The 19,930-nt window shown below is 32.9% G+C and overlaps 1 protein-coding gene across 4 annotated transcripts in view; it reads right to left on the bottom strand.

Moving 5' to 3' along the window:
• Positions 1 to 19,930, bottom strand: part of COL11A1 (collagen type XI alpha 1 chain) — a 197,086-nt gene that overhangs the window by 22,333 nt on the left and 154,823 nt on the right. For all 4 annotated transcript variants that reach the window (XM_072754482.1, XM_072754481.1, XM_072754483.1 and 1 more), the window contains 10 exons: positions 17,636 to 17,689; positions 15,975 to 16,028; positions 14,732 to 14,785; positions 9,160 to 9,213; positions 8,437 to 8,544; positions 8,094 to 8,147; positions 7,400 to 7,453; positions 6,079 to 6,132; positions 279 to 332; positions 51 to 158 (listed from right to left, as the gene is read on the bottom strand). In XM_072754482.1, the coding sequence (XP_072610583.1) occupies positions 51 to 158; positions 279 to 332; positions 6,079 to 6,132; positions 7,400 to 7,453; positions 8,094 to 8,147; positions 8,437 to 8,544; positions 9,160 to 9,213; positions 14,732 to 14,785; positions 15,975 to 16,028; positions 17,636 to 17,689 (648 nt within the window). The remainder of the gene's footprint in view (positions 1 to 50; positions 159 to 278; positions 333 to 6,078; positions 6,133 to 7,399; positions 7,454 to 8,093; positions 8,148 to 8,436; positions 8,545 to 9,159; positions 9,214 to 14,731; positions 14,786 to 15,974; positions 16,029 to 17,635; positions 17,690 to 19,930) is intronic.

Here is a 19,930-nt window from a genome sequence, read left to right as displayed (position 1 = left end):
TTTTGGAAATAAAATATTTTCAAATGACATCGTTTAGCACAGATGCTCACCACTGGGCCAGGGATGCCCCGAAGACCCTCTGGCCCAGGCTTTCCGGCAGGTCCCTGGGGACCGACTGGACCAGTTTTTCCAGGAGGACCCTCAGCACCTGCTTCTCCCTGTTAGAAGAAAAAATATGTGAATGCATTAATAATGAGGAAAGATAGTTTCATATTATTAAAAGTATTGCAATAGATGTTGTTCAATTTATGCATAAGCCATTCAAACATGTATTTTACCTTAGCACCTTTTTCACCTTGTCTTCCCTCTGCACCTGCAGCTCCAGGAGGACCCTATAAACATAAAATTACACTTAAAATATATATTGCATATAAAAATAATATAACTGAGGAATTGCTCACAACTACTCCGGCTTAATTTGTAACAGAATTCTAACAAACAAAACAAATTCTGACAAACTGTGGTTGTCTATAGCTATTTAGTTTAAAGCATGATGAGAAAAAAAAAATCAAAACCCTTTTATATAAAAACTTTCATTTAAAATATTAAAAATAAATTAAGCACAGATTGACAGATAAGCACATCATGTCAGTGTAAAGAAACAGTCAAGATAATTTTTTTTAAGAAACTGATGACTTAGTCACCTTAGTATTTTAAATTCTCAGGTATCATGTATTATGTTGTAGAATTAGGATCTAAGTGCATCTATCAGATTGCACTTCCATCCTAAAGTGTGGTTCAAGATTGGCTCCTTTCACAATCTTAGAGCATCCATATGTTATGCATTCTTATAGGATCATCTTCAAACTAGGGCAGCACAACATTTAAAATCTTGACTATCAGCAGAAATTTTCATTTTCCTGAACTATGCAATTCACATAAATAAGTTACATAAAAATAGTTATTACTTTTTAAAACCTAATATTAGAGCCAGAGAGGAAAAAAAAAAATCTTCACACTCCATATGTTATCCAAAAGCTTATGAGATATTCTGGTGTTTGCCTAACTTTTGCAGAGCTGCATAGATTGCTATGCAGAGATGCTAATTATTAATCTGTTTAAAGCTATTCATAATATTGCTTCTCGACCATATTTGTATTTTTGTAAGATATCTGTCAACCCAGTTCTCTTTAGTTCTTTTTTCATTGGCTTTTTGATTTTTTACAATTTATTGGTATTCCCAAACTTCAGTTCTTTCATCTGTTAAAATATTACCAAGAAAAATTCTCTTGCTACAGAACTGTTGTTAAATTTAAATGAGATAACATGTGTAAAAGTATCTTTCAAGCTTTCCAGTGTAGTAGTATCAAATACAGATATGGAATCTGGTGCTTTAAGAGCATAAAGCCTGGACTTAGACTGCCTGACTTCAAATCCTGGCTCTGCCACTAATTAGCTTTGTGATCTTTAGGAAGTTATACACCATGGCAGCGCTTCAGTTTACTTCTATGCAAAAAGTGGAGAACAATAGGAGCTATTTCCCAGAGTTGTCATAAGAACTCAATGAATTGAGAAATGTAAATGGCGTATAACAGTGCCTGGGATATTTAAAAAAATTTGAGCAAACATTGGCTATCGTTACTATCATTACTAAAATTATTAGATATTCTTTTATACATTAAAGCATTTTACCTATATTTTTCACCATGTTGGCAACCTAAGAGTCAGGTCAAAGAAAATAGTCTCTCAAACTACATTTGTAGGCACCATGTCAACAAATTACTTTTTCTACCCATTCTGTCTATAATACCTGAAAAATATAAATTCCATGTTTGAAACTACTTATTTTAACTGGAAAATTTTGAGTTGGCTAAAAAATGAGATATAATATAATCCTGTAATATATAATCAGATTTTGAAATCTGATACTCATATTTCCTTCATGCATTTGCATAATCATCTGTGAAATATAACATGACATTTCTAAATCTTATAGCAAAATGAGAAAAGAATCATTTATAGTACATAATATAACATCCAAGGTATCAAAGAAATAATGAATTTTTCAAGCTAAGACATTATAATTCTCGGTATATCTAAATTTTATTTCTATTAATTACACTGGATCATCACTTATGCCATTTCTTAGTATCTTTCAAATCAACAAAAAAGGGCGCATTCTATTGTACCTGTACAATAAGAATGCTTTTAGCTTATAAAGCTACCCCCAATATATATTTGTAATAATTTATTCTAAAACATAAAATTTACAATTTAAAATAATTATAAAATATAAAATAAGATATTTCACTTCCATTAATTAACTGAATCTTTTATTATTACTTAACAAGCATTAAAATTCAATCTAGTGTTGAAATTTTCTGCACAAGTTCAAACAGAAGTACAGTCTAAATAAGAAACTCCATGATCTCTAAAAAATTACATTTCATTTTCCCCCAGTCTCTCTTGTTTTCCATCTGTTTACTTCAATTTTTGCAATGCATTGTACTCACAATCAACAACTGTGATTGAGGTTGGAGGTTGGAGAGGTGGTGTTAATTGGCAAAAATAAGGTGAGGCAGGAGAATGACTTTCTTTCAGATGCCATATTAATATGCTAATGGTGAGCACATGCTAGTCTTTCATACGGTCTGGTCTTTTAAAACCACATTGAAATGAGTATCAAGCACTTCATCAAACTCAGAGCATTCTGTGAACTCATTTATCTCAGAGAGAATCAATGAATATAGCCTTGGTCATTATTTTCTCAATATCATCACTGTAATGCCATATATGATTAGACACACATTGTGCCTCAACCCAAAGGAAGAAATGTACAAATTCTGAAGCAGTCTCCTGAGGCAGCAGCATTATGTTAACAATAATACATGCTTAAAACTTAAGTGCTTCTTTTTAATTTTCTGCTACTATGCGAGAGGATTTTGGTATAGAAGCATCAGTTTCAAATAATTCCCAGTGTTAAAAAGTTGTCATAAATTATTTTGGTGTGATGTTTGAAATAATAACATATGCAAACCTAAACAACCATAATGATTATGATTTTGGAAATAGAAATTATGAGATTCAGCTGAACAATGAGCTTTTCCTTATTCTATTAAGGTTTTTCCTTAAACTAGTGGCATAGAGATACGGAGTCTTTCCAAAGAATTGCATTTACACAGCTGGACATATAGAATAGAAAATTTATAAACATCTAGCTTTACAAATAAGCAAGTCATTGGCTGTCTAAAATTGTAACACAAATATTGCTTTTACTGTGAGGAAGAAAAGAAAATCCAAGTTTGAAGAGCCTAGATAATTTAAATACAAGTAAACTACAACACAAACACAAAACTGTGATTCAAATAGAGTTTCTCCATCCCAAAAGAATTTCTTCCCTCTTTGAATGAATGCCTATATCTGTCATGGTAGAAATCCATATTAAATGGATTTTCTCTGTTCTTTATCTCATTTTTCCCAATTTCATTTACTTATATTTTTTTCCAGATGGCACAGATTCTTTTTTTAAGAAAGACTGGGATGGAAACAGAAAAACACACTTTTTCTAGGAGAACAGAAAAAAATTAATGCATATGGACAAACTCTTGTTTTAGTCATTTATTTTTCATATATCTACGTAAACAGATGATCAAGGACTTAACCTAGCAAACATTACACTTACTGTACTTTCATGAACTAATGAGTGTTCTGATTGGAAAATGACTCCTAAAACATGAGAAAATAAAATGGGCCTCCCCATTAAAATCTCTACCAGTAGCCACTGTTACATGGATTTTCTTCATCATGAGAAGTATACTTCATATAAAATACAAAGCATAAGTCTCTCTCCACTATTCACATTTTGCAGTATTATTCTATAATTTGTCTATTCTTCCATTCATGTAAAAAATATTTAAGTTGTCTTTACATGCCAGAAATGTTCTGTGCATGGAGAATACAAAAACAAAAACAAAAAAAACATGAAATCCTAAGGAGTTCATGAAGTTTAGTTATGAAGATGGACATCAAAATTAACAAAGACAGTACTTTATAAAATATGCAAAGATGAAGTAGGCATGTTCTAGTTTGACAGTAGGGAAGGCTTTTCTAAGAATGTCATCTCTGATCTGAATCGTAGTGTTGGGTAAATGTGGAAGGGGTGTTTCCTTCTAGTTCTTTATTTTTGACCATTCACATTCACGCATACAGGTATAGGGATAGAAAGAATATTTAATAAGAATATATGCACAAACATAATAACTTGTGTATGATAAGAACATATATGCATTACATGGTGTGTGTATATATATATATATAAAAATATACAGATAGTTTTTTTTCTGTATTTCTACCGGTTAATACTGATGATTTTAATTTTTTATCATGGACTTTCCACTGGCAATATGAGCTGAAGTCTTTAAAATTCCATTTAAAAGGTACATTTTGTGCATTTCATAATGTTTAAATTATTTTAGTGATCTCTAAAATTTTTTCAATATAAGAGCATGGAACTAGCTCTTGGTTTCTAAAGGCTATAATGATAACTTGTATTAAAATTCCATGGTTTATTGACACAAACTGTACAATATTCAAGTGCCTTGAGGAAATGTACATTTTTCCCCAGTATTACAAATACACGACAGAATGCTCGTGTACTACAAATGACAACTTAATTTTCCTACTTGTTCAATAACAGTTAGAATCTTGTTTCTCAGTATCACTGCCACTTGCAACATTCTGATCAATATTCTATTAGGAAGGTTTATTATCATCTACTCATCCATCTAGAAAGTTTTAATGGCATTCAGACTGCAGGCAAAAGTAAGCAAGAGATCTCAAAAATCATGTTACACTTTGTAATTACTTTCTAAGAATAACAGCCCAATGGTTGTTTTGTAATGTATTTTTTTCCCACCCAGGCCATGCTTTGGCGTTGCCAATAACAAAACAAAACAAAGCAAAAATAATAATATTATTTAGAATATTGCCAGAATCTGTGGTCACTTCAGCAGCACATAAACTAGAATATTGTTAGAATGTAAGAAGAAGGGGGAAGGAGGAAGGAAAAAAAAAGCACTTGGTCAGTGAAGAGAAAACTGTATTCAGAGATGATGTTTAATATAAACTAAATTCATTTCTGGTAAAGACAAATGCTTATAAATATTAACTCAAATTTATAGTGCTGAGGGACAAAATTAAAATCTGTTCATACAGTATGTATATGAGGATGCATAGTATGCAAATCCACCTAAAACAAACTACCATTAGAAAGCTGGGTGTATATGCAACTGATGAATAACTGAAACTAATATACTACATCTGAAACTAATGATGTGCTACATATTGCCTAATTGAATTAAAATCTAAAAAAATTAGAAAACAACAGTGATCCCAGGTATTCTGTGCCTTAGGATTACTGAAAGGAGAATGAACCTAAGAAATATATTTTGATGTTTACCACATATTTTGTTTGCTGGTAGGTCACAAAATAGACCAAAGGTGGTGCAGAAGAACAATGTACATTGATGTAAGTGCTGCAAGAGGCAGGTCAACAGAGTTTTATAGTGAAAATAGTACAATCTTAAGAAAAAGGCAGTTGAAGTAAATCTCCCAAGATCCCCTGGAGCCAATATTTTGAACAAGATCTATTTATTTCTATTTTACTGTCCTCTTTTGTTGAAATCCTGCCATGTTTCCAAACCAGAGAAGCTGGACCATGTGAAAGCAAGCTAACACCACATGGTAACTGAGTCCTGTGCTCTTTCTATTGATGCTTGCATTTAGGTTTTTACAACGGTTTTAGCCAGTGCTAGACTTCAGCATCTCATCTTCCTGTAGCCCACCAAGAGTGGGAGTTCAGGATTCCATACGTCTTTTATAACAGCCTACATTCATACAGAGGGAGACCTCAGCTCAGAGGAGTGGGAAACTACTGTTCATTGTGACAGATTAAATCTGTCCATGTGTGTTCTATTTTAATAAGAATTTTGACAAACAAAAGAAATTACCCTGTTCTCCATGACTTACAACTTTCAGCATCATTGTAATGTACTGCCTACAGCTTACAAATATTAAACAAATGTTTATACACAGTAGATAATGAGTGGATGTTTCAAATAAAGAATTTCAAAAACTTACCCTTTTTCCAGGAGGACCTGGTGGGCCAGCCTCACCAGATGGGCCAGGAGGACCCTTGAAAATGTAAAAAGTACCTTTTAAGTAATTGAGAATTGTTTTATGGTTCATAGCATTTTTCCACACCTGGACTGAAACTACGCTTCTTTCTTCTCCCCTTATCTACCTTTCCTGGATAATCTCATTTCTGTTCCAAATACCTAAACATTCTCTATATATCCATAATTAGAGTCTGTACATTCAGATGGCAAACTCTTCCAGAGCTGGAAGAAAGTGAATCAAATTTCTTCTTCTTCAACTGTTCTTTTAAAAAGTGCTAACATATCTGACAAGCAGCTAGTAGACCTACTAACGAACTGAATCATATGATGAATAACTGTACTCTTATCAAATATATTTGTGAAACCATAGAATAATTACTTCTAAATTTCTTCTGGTACAGAAGTAGCATTTCTTTTTTTTTTTTTTTTTTTTTTTTTTTTTTATTTTTTTTTTTAGAAGTAGCATTTCTACGCCAAGGAGTACTCAGCACGTTAGGATATAACCCATAAGTCCTATCTACACAGAATAAGCCTACAAATATTCAGTGGGGATGGTACCAGAGACAAAGTTATGTTAGGGTTGTGATTTGTCTTTGGCCCCTACTTAAGTTAGTGCCTTCCTTTACCTCTCCCTAAATAACCATAAGTGCTTAAAGCCCCTACTCAGTCATTCTCAAATTAAAAAAAGAATAGAGGGCAGCCTCTGTGGCTCAGCGGTTTAGTGCCGCCTTCAGCCCAGGGTATGATCCTGGAGACTCGGGGTCGAGTCCCATGTCGGGCTTCCTACATGGAGCCTGCTTCTCCCTCTGCCTGTGTCTCTGCCTCTCTCTCTCTCTGTCTCTCATGAAAAAATAAATAAAATCTTAAAAAAAAAAAGAGTAGAATAGAAATGTAGTCCAGTACAATGCTGAATTTGTTTAGGTTAGTAACTGAAGTACAATCACACTAATGATAGGCTGATAACATGGCTGTCTTAATTTCAGTCTTATTTGTGTTTTTTAAAAATATTTTTATTTAATACAAATAGTTATATTTGATATAGTATGATAAAATAATTAGTATGCTATTATTACTTTTTTTTATCACAAAGGTGCTTATATTTCTTAAATCACATCAAGTAACAAACTCCATGTAAGTTTGACTTTAAATTGAAATTCAAATATAACTTATAATCCTTTCAGAAAAACATGTACTCATATAGTTATGTTTTTGAAACTCTGATTATTTCTTTAAAATGTCTTGAGACTATGTAAAGATCTAATAAAAATAGTGTGCTTACTTACCGGTTGACCAGGATCTCCATCTTCACCCTTGTCACCACCAACACCATCTTGACCCTGTAATGGGCAATAGAAAGTGATCCCATATATTTCTCACTATGAGCTCATTTTTATTAAAACAAAAATGTATGATATACTCTCTGAGTCCTTGAGATAAATTATTACTAAATGGACAAATAAAAGTATTACAAAAATTGTTCAGCTCTATTTTAAGTATTGTGGTATATCTCTCACTCTTTCAATAAAGATTTGTGAAAATCACACCCCATCAAATTTAAAATACAGTATGCTGTTCATATAAGAAAAGGAAAAGGATGTAATTAGTATACAAGGCCAGTGTATGCCTGCACATGAACAAATATGGCACAACTGGAGATAGGATTTACATCTTAGGAGAGCCTGAAATAAAAACAAAGATGCTGTAACTTTGAAATCATAGTAATGCTGCTACTTAGATAGTACAACGCAGCAAAGTGTGGAAAACTGACCCAAATGAAGAAAATAATCATGCAACATAGATCTAATTGTTTTCAGCTATATGGATTTTATTGTTGTAGTTGTGATTGCAGTTTACATTTTCTTTTCCTTTCTATTTTTGGGGGATCCACTTAAGTCACCGAGAATTTTCTTTATTAATAGTAGAGACACTGGGAACCTCCCCGTCAAAATAGTTCCCTTATTTTCCCGTAATACTTACTGCAGGGCCAGGTTCTCCAGGAGGACCGGGATCACCAGGAAAACCAACAGGACCCTGGAATGATGTTTTTAGAAGAAAGAAGATAAATAAAAATATTTTTTATAAAGTCATGATATTCTGATGTTCTTAAGAGCTAGGTTATGGCAAAACCAAATGAGAATATTTCCCTTCTGCTAGAAATTTTTTAAAATGAAATTAATGGATAATGCTTATGGATATATGAAATGATGAAAAGTCAGCTTCACCAGCTATGGGCCAGAGTTTTATGATTTCTAACCTTTCTATGTAAAAGCTGAGTGGCTTTGACATAGTTGTCACTTCAAAGGGGACCAAGCTCACTTACCGGGTTACCCTTAGGGCCATCGTCACCTGGTGGTCCCTTGGCACCAGGAGGTCCAGCAGCACCAGGTGGGCCAGCCTCTCCTTTCTCTCCTCTTTCCCCTTTGGGGCCCTACAACAACATAAGAAAAAGAATGATTATCTTATAAGCTTTAAATCAGAATTTCTTAGCCTCACAGCATATTGGATCAGCAACTCTGCTGTGGGGGGCTGTCTTATGCATTGCAAGATGTTTAACGGCATTTGGTCTCTACTAATTTGATCCCTGTGTGTGACATCAAGTGTGACATTCCTCCAAGTGTGACAACCAAAAATGTCTCCAGACATTGCCAAATGTTTCCTGGTGGTCAAATTCAGTCCAAGTTAAAATCAAACAAAATTAGAATGAATACAATCTTAATTCAATTCATAAATGCTTATTTGATTTAGCAGGGTTTGCTCCTTTTATGAACAGTCCACCAAAAAAAATGTATACACGGCTTATAGTTTTAATGCTCTAACTTAGGCAAATGTCATTTGTTTTTCACTTTCTATGTAGAGCAAAATATACACAGGATATGCAAAATTATTAAATGAAAAGGCTCTGCATTTGTGATTATTCTTAATGGGTTGGAAAGGAAAAGTAAATAACTGAATTACAGCTAGGATTTAAGTTACTAGTTTAAAAGACTCTAAAAGGAATTCTCAAACTGTTAACACCCTGTATGGACAATAAGCTAGCACTTACGCCTGTGCCTGCTTCCCCAGGAGGCCCCGGGTTCCCTGCTTCTCCAGGTTCACCCTAGAAGAAAGTAAATGAGCTTCAAAACTCAGAAATGACAAAAACAACAGCATAGAAATTACGTTTTCGCAGCAGTAAAATTGACTTCAGTGATGACCACCATGACATTTTAGACTAGACCTTAAATCATTATATTGTTTAGAAGGTAGTAGAACTGGGTGTTAGACTATATGTTGGCAAATTGAATTTAAATAAGATATTTTAAAAATAAACAAATAAAAGGCAGTAGAAGACTTTATTAAGAGGAAGGAATTTTTCTAATTATTGGCTTCAGTATTTTTTTTCTCAAGTGAGGAGCCAGAAATATGTAGGCTGAATATGACAATTCTCATCAGCGACTTAATAGTTATAGCCTTAACCTCAATTTGCCACCACACCACACAAAACAGACATCTGCATGTTTCCTAACAAATTTTGTGTTTGTGCTGCATCGGTATTCATACTATAATTTAGTTTATTGATTAAAGAACCTTTATTCTTAACTAAGACATTAATTTGCTTTATCTTTATAGTAGCAAATAAGCAAATCATTTGGCGGTATTTTGAAAATCCTATGAAACACATTTAGTAGAGATCTAAAGACATAGAAAAATACTGTATTTCTAAAACACATAAAGATACTTAGATAGTAATTGAAATTGCTCCTTTTGAGAATATACACATTGTAAGTTCATTAGCTTTTAAGATCTCCCTATATAAATATGGATGGATAATTTCTACCTCAGCAGATTAATAAATAAACCTCCTAGATTAGTAGGTTTTAGTTATGAAGATCTGTCACTAATTTTGTTACACTGAAAAATGAATAATATTTGATTCAGCAATCATCCAAGTGAAATAAGACAGTGCATTCACGTGGCATGTTTCTACACAAAAATCAGTGGAACCTAGAAATTCTGAAGTGGAAATTGTTTTAAATTTCAAAAAAAAATGGGAGATCTGAATTCCCTTTAATTTTTAACTCTGCTATTTCCAATAAAACTGGTATAAACTTATTGCTAATAAATTAGTTTGAAATGCATTATATTAAATATAAACTCCAGAGGATGTACTATTCAGTGTACATAATTTTTTATTCTTTGAGAATATTCACATATTTTAACTTCTTGAATTATCTGCATAATGATGGAAGATATCAAGTATTTCCTGGGAATTTATTAGTAGTACTATTGTGTGTAAATTATTTTCTCTCTCAAGATGAGTAGCAAATATTACCTGTTATTTTAGATAAATCTTACAAGTAAAATATTGCATTTAAATTATTTACAAAGCAACGGATCATCTATCTCAGGTTGATGGAATTATATATATATATATACATATATATGTAATATTTTAGTGATATTTTAAGACCTATTATTCATATCTCTGAAATAAAACTAAAGCAGTTTGCCATTCAAATCCACTACAAATGTCCATACTAAATGCTTTGTATTTTAAACATACACAGTATACTGCATGATCTCACTTATATGTGGGACTTAAAATAGCTAAACTCATACAAGCAGACAATAGAATGCTAGTCACCTGGGATTGAGGCGTGAGGTACATGGGGAAATGCTGGTCAGAGGTTACAGAATTTCAGACACACAAGATGAATAAGTTCTGGAGATCTAATATTAGCAATGTGAATCTAGTTAACAATACTGCATTGTATGCTTGAAATTTGCTAAGAGAATAGACCTGAAGTGTTCTCACATCACATTCAAAGAGAAGTAACTTGGGATGCCTGGGTGGCTCAGTGGTTGTGCATCTGCCTTTGGCCCAGGTCATGATCCCAGGGCCTGGGATGAAGTTCTGCATGGAGCTACCCAACCCTGCTTTTCCCTCTGCTTGTGTCTCTGCCTCTCTCTCTGTCTCTCTCATGAATAAATAAAATCTTTAAAAAGAGAGAGAGAGAGAGAGGAAGTAATGTGAGGTAATGAATATATTAATTAGCTTGAGTGTGGGGGTTACTTCACATTGTATACTTATATCAAAACATCTAATTGTACACTGAAGATATACAATTCTTATTTGTCTTTTATACCTCAATAAAGCTGGAGGACAAATAAGGGTCACCTATTGACCAAGTACAAAAGGTCTTCTTATGAATGGTGGTATCACAGAAGTTGGAACTAGAGGGGAAATAACTATACTTTTTTAGTCACACCTGTGTATTTTGTGGTTCCCTTTTAATCCTTGATCATTATAAAGAAAAGTTGATTCCACGAGGACTGTTTCCATTTTAGTGAGGAAAATGATAGGTGATAAAGAGATGGAGTTCAATAATTGTCTTTTTTATTCTTTTATTCTTTTTCCTTCCTCCTGTATGTTCATGTTTTGTTTCATAAATTCCACAGATGAGTGAAATCACATGGTATTTGTCTCTCTCTGACTGACTTATTTCACTTAGCACAATAGTGATGAAATCACTGAATTCTACTTCTGAAACCAATATTGCACTGTATGCTAACTAATTAGAATTTGAATAAAAAGTTTGAAAAGAAAAATAAAGAAAAAAATAAATGTCAAGATTTAAAGACAAGGTTTTAGTACAAAGTATCTTCATTTTGAGAATAATGCATTAATATTCATTTGTTAAAAATACATTTGAAAATAACCTTTGAGTATATTAGAGCCAGTGTGCACAATATAAATAGCAATTACTTAAGATGAAATTGGTATTATTTAAAAATGTTCCATATTGAATCTCTTGAAAGGGGGTGGGACAATATTACAAGTAAAGAAAGAAAATATTGCAACAGACCGCTTATATAGATTGAATCTGTATTTCTAGCATCACCAAAGCTACACTATATTCATTTGAAGAATAATAACTGATAATCAATGATATACATTCTGTGAAGAAAATGGCATAGGAAGGAGATTCTAGACTATAAATTTATTATTACTTATCATGCAACTATTTTACCCCACTCAATCAGTTATTCAGGTTAAAACTCTTTTCAGAAGGAACAGCAAATTGTATGCCCAAAGTCATAAGGTATACATTATATCTTAAGGTAATCATCTTTGTTAGGTAATATCTCCTTGTTTTAAAGAAATAATTGAAGTGCAAAATCCATCTATAGCAAATATTTATTACATGGAAAGCAGGTTAAACATATGTAAGAAAGTGCAGCATGACTAAAGGCTATTAGTTTTCTCTCTCTTTTTTTTTTTCATTGAATTTCATTGGATTTTTTTTCATTGAATTGGTGACTGGGAATATATTTTCTAAAATAGAAGTGGGGAAGCATTCAGCCAGAGTCAAAGTTGATATCAGAAATCTATAATCTACTCCAAATTATATTACCCTCGATTCTGAAGACAAAATTAAAATTAGAATTTTATTTCTATCGTATCACATAGAAAAACAATTTTAATAGGAAAAATTAAGACTCTGTTTTTCAGTTTAACAAATTTAGATCAGGTGCATTTTAACTGTAAGAAGTTAAATCACCATCTTGATTAACTGAATCATTTTCTTAAGACTCAAAGTTAAACAGGTATTACCAGATAGCCTTTATGCAAATGGAAACAATATGGAAAAATAATTTTCCCAAAGTCCAAAACTCTGGCATCCATGTTTATCTTCAAGAATAATACAAGATAAAACCATAATTGTAACTGAAGTACTTAAACCTGCTCCTACTGTACCTGGGAGCTTTAGGAAACTGTAATATAAACTGAAAGGGCTTTTAAATTTAGGATATGTTTATTAAGGATTATTTCATATATTTCCAGGTGGGCAAAACTAAAACTAGAGACCAGTTCTCACAACCATCTAGTCAACATTACAGCCAAAAGGGGATGGCGCCAAGGGAAGAAAGAGCAACGAGTCTGTCTTCATCTATCTCATAGCTTTGCCATCTGAGACCAGTTATCTCTGTTGCTACTCTTCCTATGACAAATCTACTCAATGAAAAATGTTCTTTGAATCCGACCCCAACTAACTTGCATGTTTTCAACACAAAACATTACATTTAAAAATATAAACAGAGCCAGTAAAAAAAAAAAATACTTGACTATTTATGTAGTAAGAATTAGGTAATAATTTTAAAATGCTTCTAATTTAGTAATGAAGAAATTATTTGAATAGTTGACCATATAGGATTAATTATAACCAAAATTGTAGACTGTGTTTAGCAGATATACACATGAAAATACTACATTCTGGGCAGCCCAGGTGGCTCAGCAGTTTAGTGCCGCCTTCAGCCCAGGGCGTGATCCTGGAGACCCGGGATCGAGTCCCACGTCAGGTTCCCAGAGGGAGCCTACTTCTCCCTCTCTCTCTTGAATAAATAAATAAAATCTTAAAAAAAGAGAAAGAAAATACTACATTCTAATCCTATCGCACTTCTTTTATCTGAGGGTTAAATCTTTTACTTCAAATAAACGCAATATGTGATATGTCAAAACTCTTTGAGACCAAACAACAGAATCATTTTTACAATTAGGACAAGTCTTCTGATATCATTTAGTTAATAACTAGAAATTTCAGGAAATACCTGCATTTTTTCACTGTATAGTATTTATGGAATGAAATTTAATTTGTATCTCTCAAAATTGGTAAATAACTATTTTTTAAAATTAAGACCAGTGTCAATTTTCTTAAAAATTCTATTAAGAAATGAGCATGAATGTTCTTTCATAAATAAGAATTTAAAGAATCATTTTGACATTTTCATAATAAGAAAGAGAAGATATTTTAGATGAAATCATTTTCATGAAAAAAAAGAAGCTATACATATGAGCCCAGATGTTATGGCACATGCCAAGTATTTTGAAAAGTGCCAAAGATGGGTTATATTATTTCAATGAAAATGCAACTCCAAGTATGACAAAATGAATGATTATTTCTTTTGTAATTTGAAAAATTCCTTTTTACTGTTTAAATCCATTATATCAACCAATCTTCTTTGAGTGTTATTAGAGTGTTATTAGAGACACTTAGTCTAGTCAGACTTACATGGGAGTAGTAAGTAGTAAGTAAGTCAGACTTACTTTCTAATGACAAAACTTTGATGAAATTACTGAAATTCTTTAAACTTCAGCTGTCTCAGCTTAAAAATGTGGATAATAATACTATCATCAGAGGTGATTGTGTTGATTAAAGGAAATAATCTAGGGATCCCTGGGTGGCTCAGAGGTTGAGCATCTGCCCTCAGCTCAGGGCATGATCCTGGAGTCCCAGGATCAAGTTCCACATCGGGCTCCCTGTGAGCAGCCTGCTTCTCCCTCTGCCTATGTCTCTGCCTCTCTCTGTGTGTCTCTCATGAATGAATACAATCTTAAAAAAAAAAAAAAGGTAAATAATCTATGTCCAGGAACCAGGACAATACCTGGCAACAAAAAAATGTGGTGTCTCAAAATCACATCATCACTAATATTTAAGTACTGGAGTGGGTTGGCTGGGATTCATATAACTATGTGTAAAATACTTAGTACTATTAGACGTACTTAAAATATTATCCAATATCATCAAAGTCTTTACTTCTTGCTGGGTCAAACTGTATATCACTACATTCCTCACCTTTTCTCCAACACCACCGACTGAACCAATGGATCCTGGGGGTCCTTGTGGTCCCTACAGTGTAGAAAAAACAATATAGTTATCCTCATTCCTGTAACAAATAACAGATTCATAAACATATATGGTAGTTCTCAAAGAGGGAGAAGCATATGCAAGAATATTACAAGTCATTTGAAGGATGGGACAAAATGATGTCCATTATTGTCAAATTTACTGGATAGCAAATAATTTAATTACATTAAATTGTTTTTCAAATTCACCAGAATTTCAAAGATATGCCAGAAAACTTTCCAACTCTAGTCATGTTGGTTGATATGCAGAAGATAATTTCAAAATCCTTGCCCATTGCATAGGGAAGAATAGAGGGTGATTCTGTAAATTTTTGATGTGGATCAAAGTATGACTCTGGTTAAGAGTTAGGTGATCCATGCAGAAAACAGTATGAACCCTCGTTTAACCTGTATATTACTTAAGGAGAATTAAAATGCAAAAGCTCGGTACGCCTGGATGGCTCAGCGGTTGAGCATCTCCCTTCCACCCAGGGCATGATCCTGGAGACCCAGGATCGAGTCCTGCATCGGGCTCCCTGCATGGAGCCTGCTTCTCCCTCTGCCTCTCTGTCTCTGTGTCTCTCATGAATAAACAAATAAGTCTTAAAATAAAAACCAAAAAACCTAAAAGTTCTTTTAGTACATCTATTCCTAGTCTATTTTACCCCATTCTGGCCTGAGCTAATTAAAAGCAGGCATAACAAGAGCAATTGAAAACAAGAATAAACTACTTTTTCATTGTGAAAAGTCGAGATCAGAGGAGAGATGACATCACATTCTGTACATTTGCTAATGGTAACAGTAAGATAAATGTGGCATTACATTTCAAATCCTGTAATATTGTAGCAGTGGGTCAATTATTAAGCATGGGGAAGACTGTCTACACAATTGAGCAGAAACATCTTACATGGTAAGAGGTGCACATACTATCTTGCATATAATTCTCTAATATATCTTATATTGAATGTGAACTATGAACCTCTTTTATATGTGAGGTGACCAGTTCCCTATAAAGCCTATTTATTTTCCTATAAAATGAAATGTAGTGAGTAGATGATTTTTGAGCTCTTGTCCACTTACACATTAAGCAATAGTGCAATTATCTTCATAGTGTTTTATATACCATCTGTCATTAAATAATACTGACATTTATACAACTTCAAAATAATTAACATATATTTCACAGTTCTTACATCAGCTCCATTGGGACCTTGAGGACCTCTTGGGCCTGGAGGACCAGGTGGACCCTGTAAGAGATGAATATGAAGGTTTATGAGGACCAAACACACTATATTTCTGACATCTTCATTTTACAATCAAGAAAATGAAACGAAGTTTCATGCTATAAAATCATAACTGGTGAACCATAGCAGGGTTATAAGTCATTGTTGATGGATATAATATCATGTTAGCAAATGAGTCTCTACCCAAAGCTAGGAGGAAATTAGGACTGCGGGCAAACAATTTGATTAAAAATTAGAAAATCAGGCTATTGCTACTATCTGGTACAATGAATTCATAATACAACAGAAATATGTTATACTAGAATATGCTAGAATGTTGATTTAAAAAGGAACACAAAGTTGGAACAAGAAATGGTGCTTGATTAGATTTAGAATTTATTAATTCTATAAAAGTATTTTTTATTTGTATACTCTGCTTTCTTTGTGTGTGTGTGTGTGTCAGCTCTTATGTTCTACATGTTAGAACAGAAATAAGATTAACCATTTAGTTGTCTTCCTAAAAGAGATGTTCTTTCTCCGGTTGTTCACTAAAAAAACCTCAGGGCACTCCTTACAAAATACTGATGTCTGGAACCCCTTACCTCAAGGTTGTGATTAAATTAGTCTGTAGTGAATACCAGGGCATTAGAATTACTTTTAAAAGTCACAGTTTATTCTAATATCATTGTTGAAAACTTCCTTACTATTAGCTATTATTATTAGTAATGTCAGAGAGAAATCTATTAATGATTGAAGGAACCTTAGCAATCACATCTAGAAAGGAGCTATGTACCCAATGATGCTCAGAGTATTAGTTGAGTCAGCAATGTTTATTATGTTCCCTGTTTTTAAGTTTGCTGTGATGTAAAGAATATTTCCTTATTTGAAGAAAATAAAATCTAAAATGCAAGTGTAAAAATTTCAAAACATGTATTCTGAAGGAAGTAAGAGATGGGGGCAATATTTATTGAAAGGAAGGAGTGATTAGGAAATTTACTCATTACATTTCATTATAGATCTCAGTTACCTTGGATAATTGTTTCCTTATCCAAGGTAATGCTCAAGGAACAAATATGTGTATTTCAAAGTTTTAGTGAACTCTTAGATTCATACTTAAGAGCAGAAAGCCAGAATCAATAAGTGCAAATTATCTTGTCATATCCTTCTAATTCAGATAGAATTCCTTATTAAATTAGGAATTTGTTACAAAGTACAGTTTTGTGCTAACTTTTGCTAATTATCCAAATCATAGGTGACTATTTCCTCCTCTTTACCTGGTGCACTTCAAAGTCGGGAGCTAAAAACTAATAAAAACCTGAAGTTTGGCAGTTTATATAGACAAAAATAGTACATATACTGAGAAACAAAAGTGTAGATAACCACATATCAATCAGTAATGCCGCATGTGCATATACCATTACTGCAAAGTGAAAAAGGGAACAGAAAGAGAGGTATTTGCTGAGAGAGACTCCAATGGTCACAGACATAGGTTGGGTGGGAAAAGGGGGAGGCAGCCATCTGAAAAATCATGGCCTTCAGGACTACTTTGTTCATATTACTAGATCTGAAGTAAGATATTAGTAATAGGAAAATTCACAATAACCATAATATCCTAAAAGATACGAACTTACCATGGGACCAACATCCCCATTTTCACCTTTTTCACCAGGCGGGCCTGGCAGTCCCTAAGAAAACATAATAGGAAGACAGGAAAAGTCACTATGTATTTAAAAGGAAACTTTTGGCCAATTTCTAGTATAAAATCAAAATTAGATATAATGCCAACAGGAACACAAAATTAAGATTTAGAAACTGTCACCTGTCGAAATACATACAATGCAAGTTTTAACTGCATATAATAAAATCTCATACCTACGTTTTCAAATAAAATTTATGCTTTGTATAATATTATACTGTTTTATTTTAGTTACAAGAACTAAAACCGTAATTTAATCTGGGAATTCATGAACACTTAATCATTTGCTTCATCTTTTATGAGAAGTATATAGGACTGCCATTGCAAAGATTTTTCTGAAAAATCCTGTCCTAGATGATTTTAGGACACCCTACTAAAGTGAGGTTTTCATAGTTATGTACCAATTTGACAAAACTCTTTTGAAAATAAGTATTCCAGGGGCGCCTGGGTGGTGCAATTGATTGGGAGACGGACTCTTGATTTCCACTCAGGTCGTGATTGCACAGTCCTGGGATCAAGCCTCATATAGGGCTCCCTGCTAAGCGGGGAGTCTACTTCTCTCTCTGCCTCTGCCCCTCCCCCTGCTTGTGAGCACAAGCGTGCTCTTTCTTTTCAAATAAATAATCTAGTATAAGTTTATCTGTGAAATATGCTTCATAGCACATTATTATTTCATACTGTGAAATAATTATTCGACAGAAATAGTAAAAGTGGCAATAGGTTTTAATATGGTAAAAGTATGGATCGTTTAATTTTTTAATGTTTTTAGTATTATTACCATCATTTATTTACACCTTATACACCCTATACATATTTTATTTTAAATATGTGTATAGTAGTATTTCAGACACAATTTTTTAAGAAATAAAAATACACAGCACAAAAGCTATAAATCTGTGCTGGTATTTTAGTAAAATTATTGACTTGGCACTACACTGCAGTGGCTGCAAATTATTTGACCGTGACCCATAGTAATAAATATATATCACTTATTACTCCCTAAATGTGCACATGCAAAATGGCTGAAAGATGAGTTTCAAAAAAATAATGTCCTAATGCACAGATGATGATCTTTGATATTTTTACCTTGTCCTGTTATATTTCACTTTTTTAAAACCCTGGTAATAACCCACTAAACTATTTTTATGACCTCCTAATTCCACATGATTCTCAGTTTGCAGAGAGGCCTCTTTACTGACTATATCTGTAAACATTTTTTAACATGGCATTTATTTATTTTTATGACAAAGTCTTAATTACTAATTTATAATGGACAACATACACGAAAATTTCATTTCCTTGTTCTCAAATGTCACTTGGATGTCTAGGAAAATAATCAGTTGCATGTACGTCCCAAACGGTTAATATTATTTGATAGTAGCTTCTAGAATTACTAGGGAAGTTCCTGGGAGGACATAGCCAGGTAGTATTTTAGATTTTAGCTTGCCTAAAAACGAGCTGGGAAAGATTGCTAAAATTTTAGAATCCAAGATGTGCAACCTTGGAGATTATAATTCACTGATAGAGCACACAAACTCAAATTCTTGAACAGGCAAGTAGATTTTAACATTTAATATTTCATTTTAAATCCATGTTGCTAAGTAGCACACATTGCAACTTAAACAAAAGTAAATTCTTATAAACACCATATAAAATAATAATCACCTTCCTTATTTTTTTGATCCACATTTCTACCTCATTTTAGCATACAGTGAATCTGATTTGGAATCCTCAAATTAAATAGTATATAAATAATAGCTTTCATACTTTTCTTTTATTTCTGTAGCAAGCACAGCTCTGTATTACCAGCTTCTTTTTTGTGCATGAGTATTCCTAATATTAGCTCAATAGGGACCTCCCAATAAAAAACACTGAAATATTTCTTTCTTTCTGATGAAATCTGGTTATAGCATAAGTTGATTAAGACAGAATGTTCTTATCATTAAAATTAATAGAGACATAATGAGTCAAATTCTTTTGTTGCTGGAAACTAAATGTGCTAAATGGTACTACAGTGTTAATCAGTTTTCATATCCCCCAACTTTCTTCTAAGGAATAATTTATGCATGGAGATATTCTGTTTAAAGGTCTGTCAACTTAAAATCATTTGTCACTTAAGTGATAAAATAAAAAAAAATGAATTTATGCCAAGAACTATTGTTCTATATGTCTCCTTCATATGCAGATAAATTGTAAACCCCAAGTTGAAAAATCAAGTCACTTAACCAGA

Source organism: Vulpes vulpes, chromosome 3, assembly GCF_048418805.1.
Source record: "Vulpes vulpes isolate BD-2025 chromosome 3, VulVul3, whole genome shotgun sequence".
Lineage (NCBI taxonomy): Eukaryota > Metazoa > Chordata > Mammalia > Carnivora > Canidae > Vulpes > Vulpes vulpes.
This window is presented reverse-complemented; position numbering and strand designations above follow the sequence as displayed.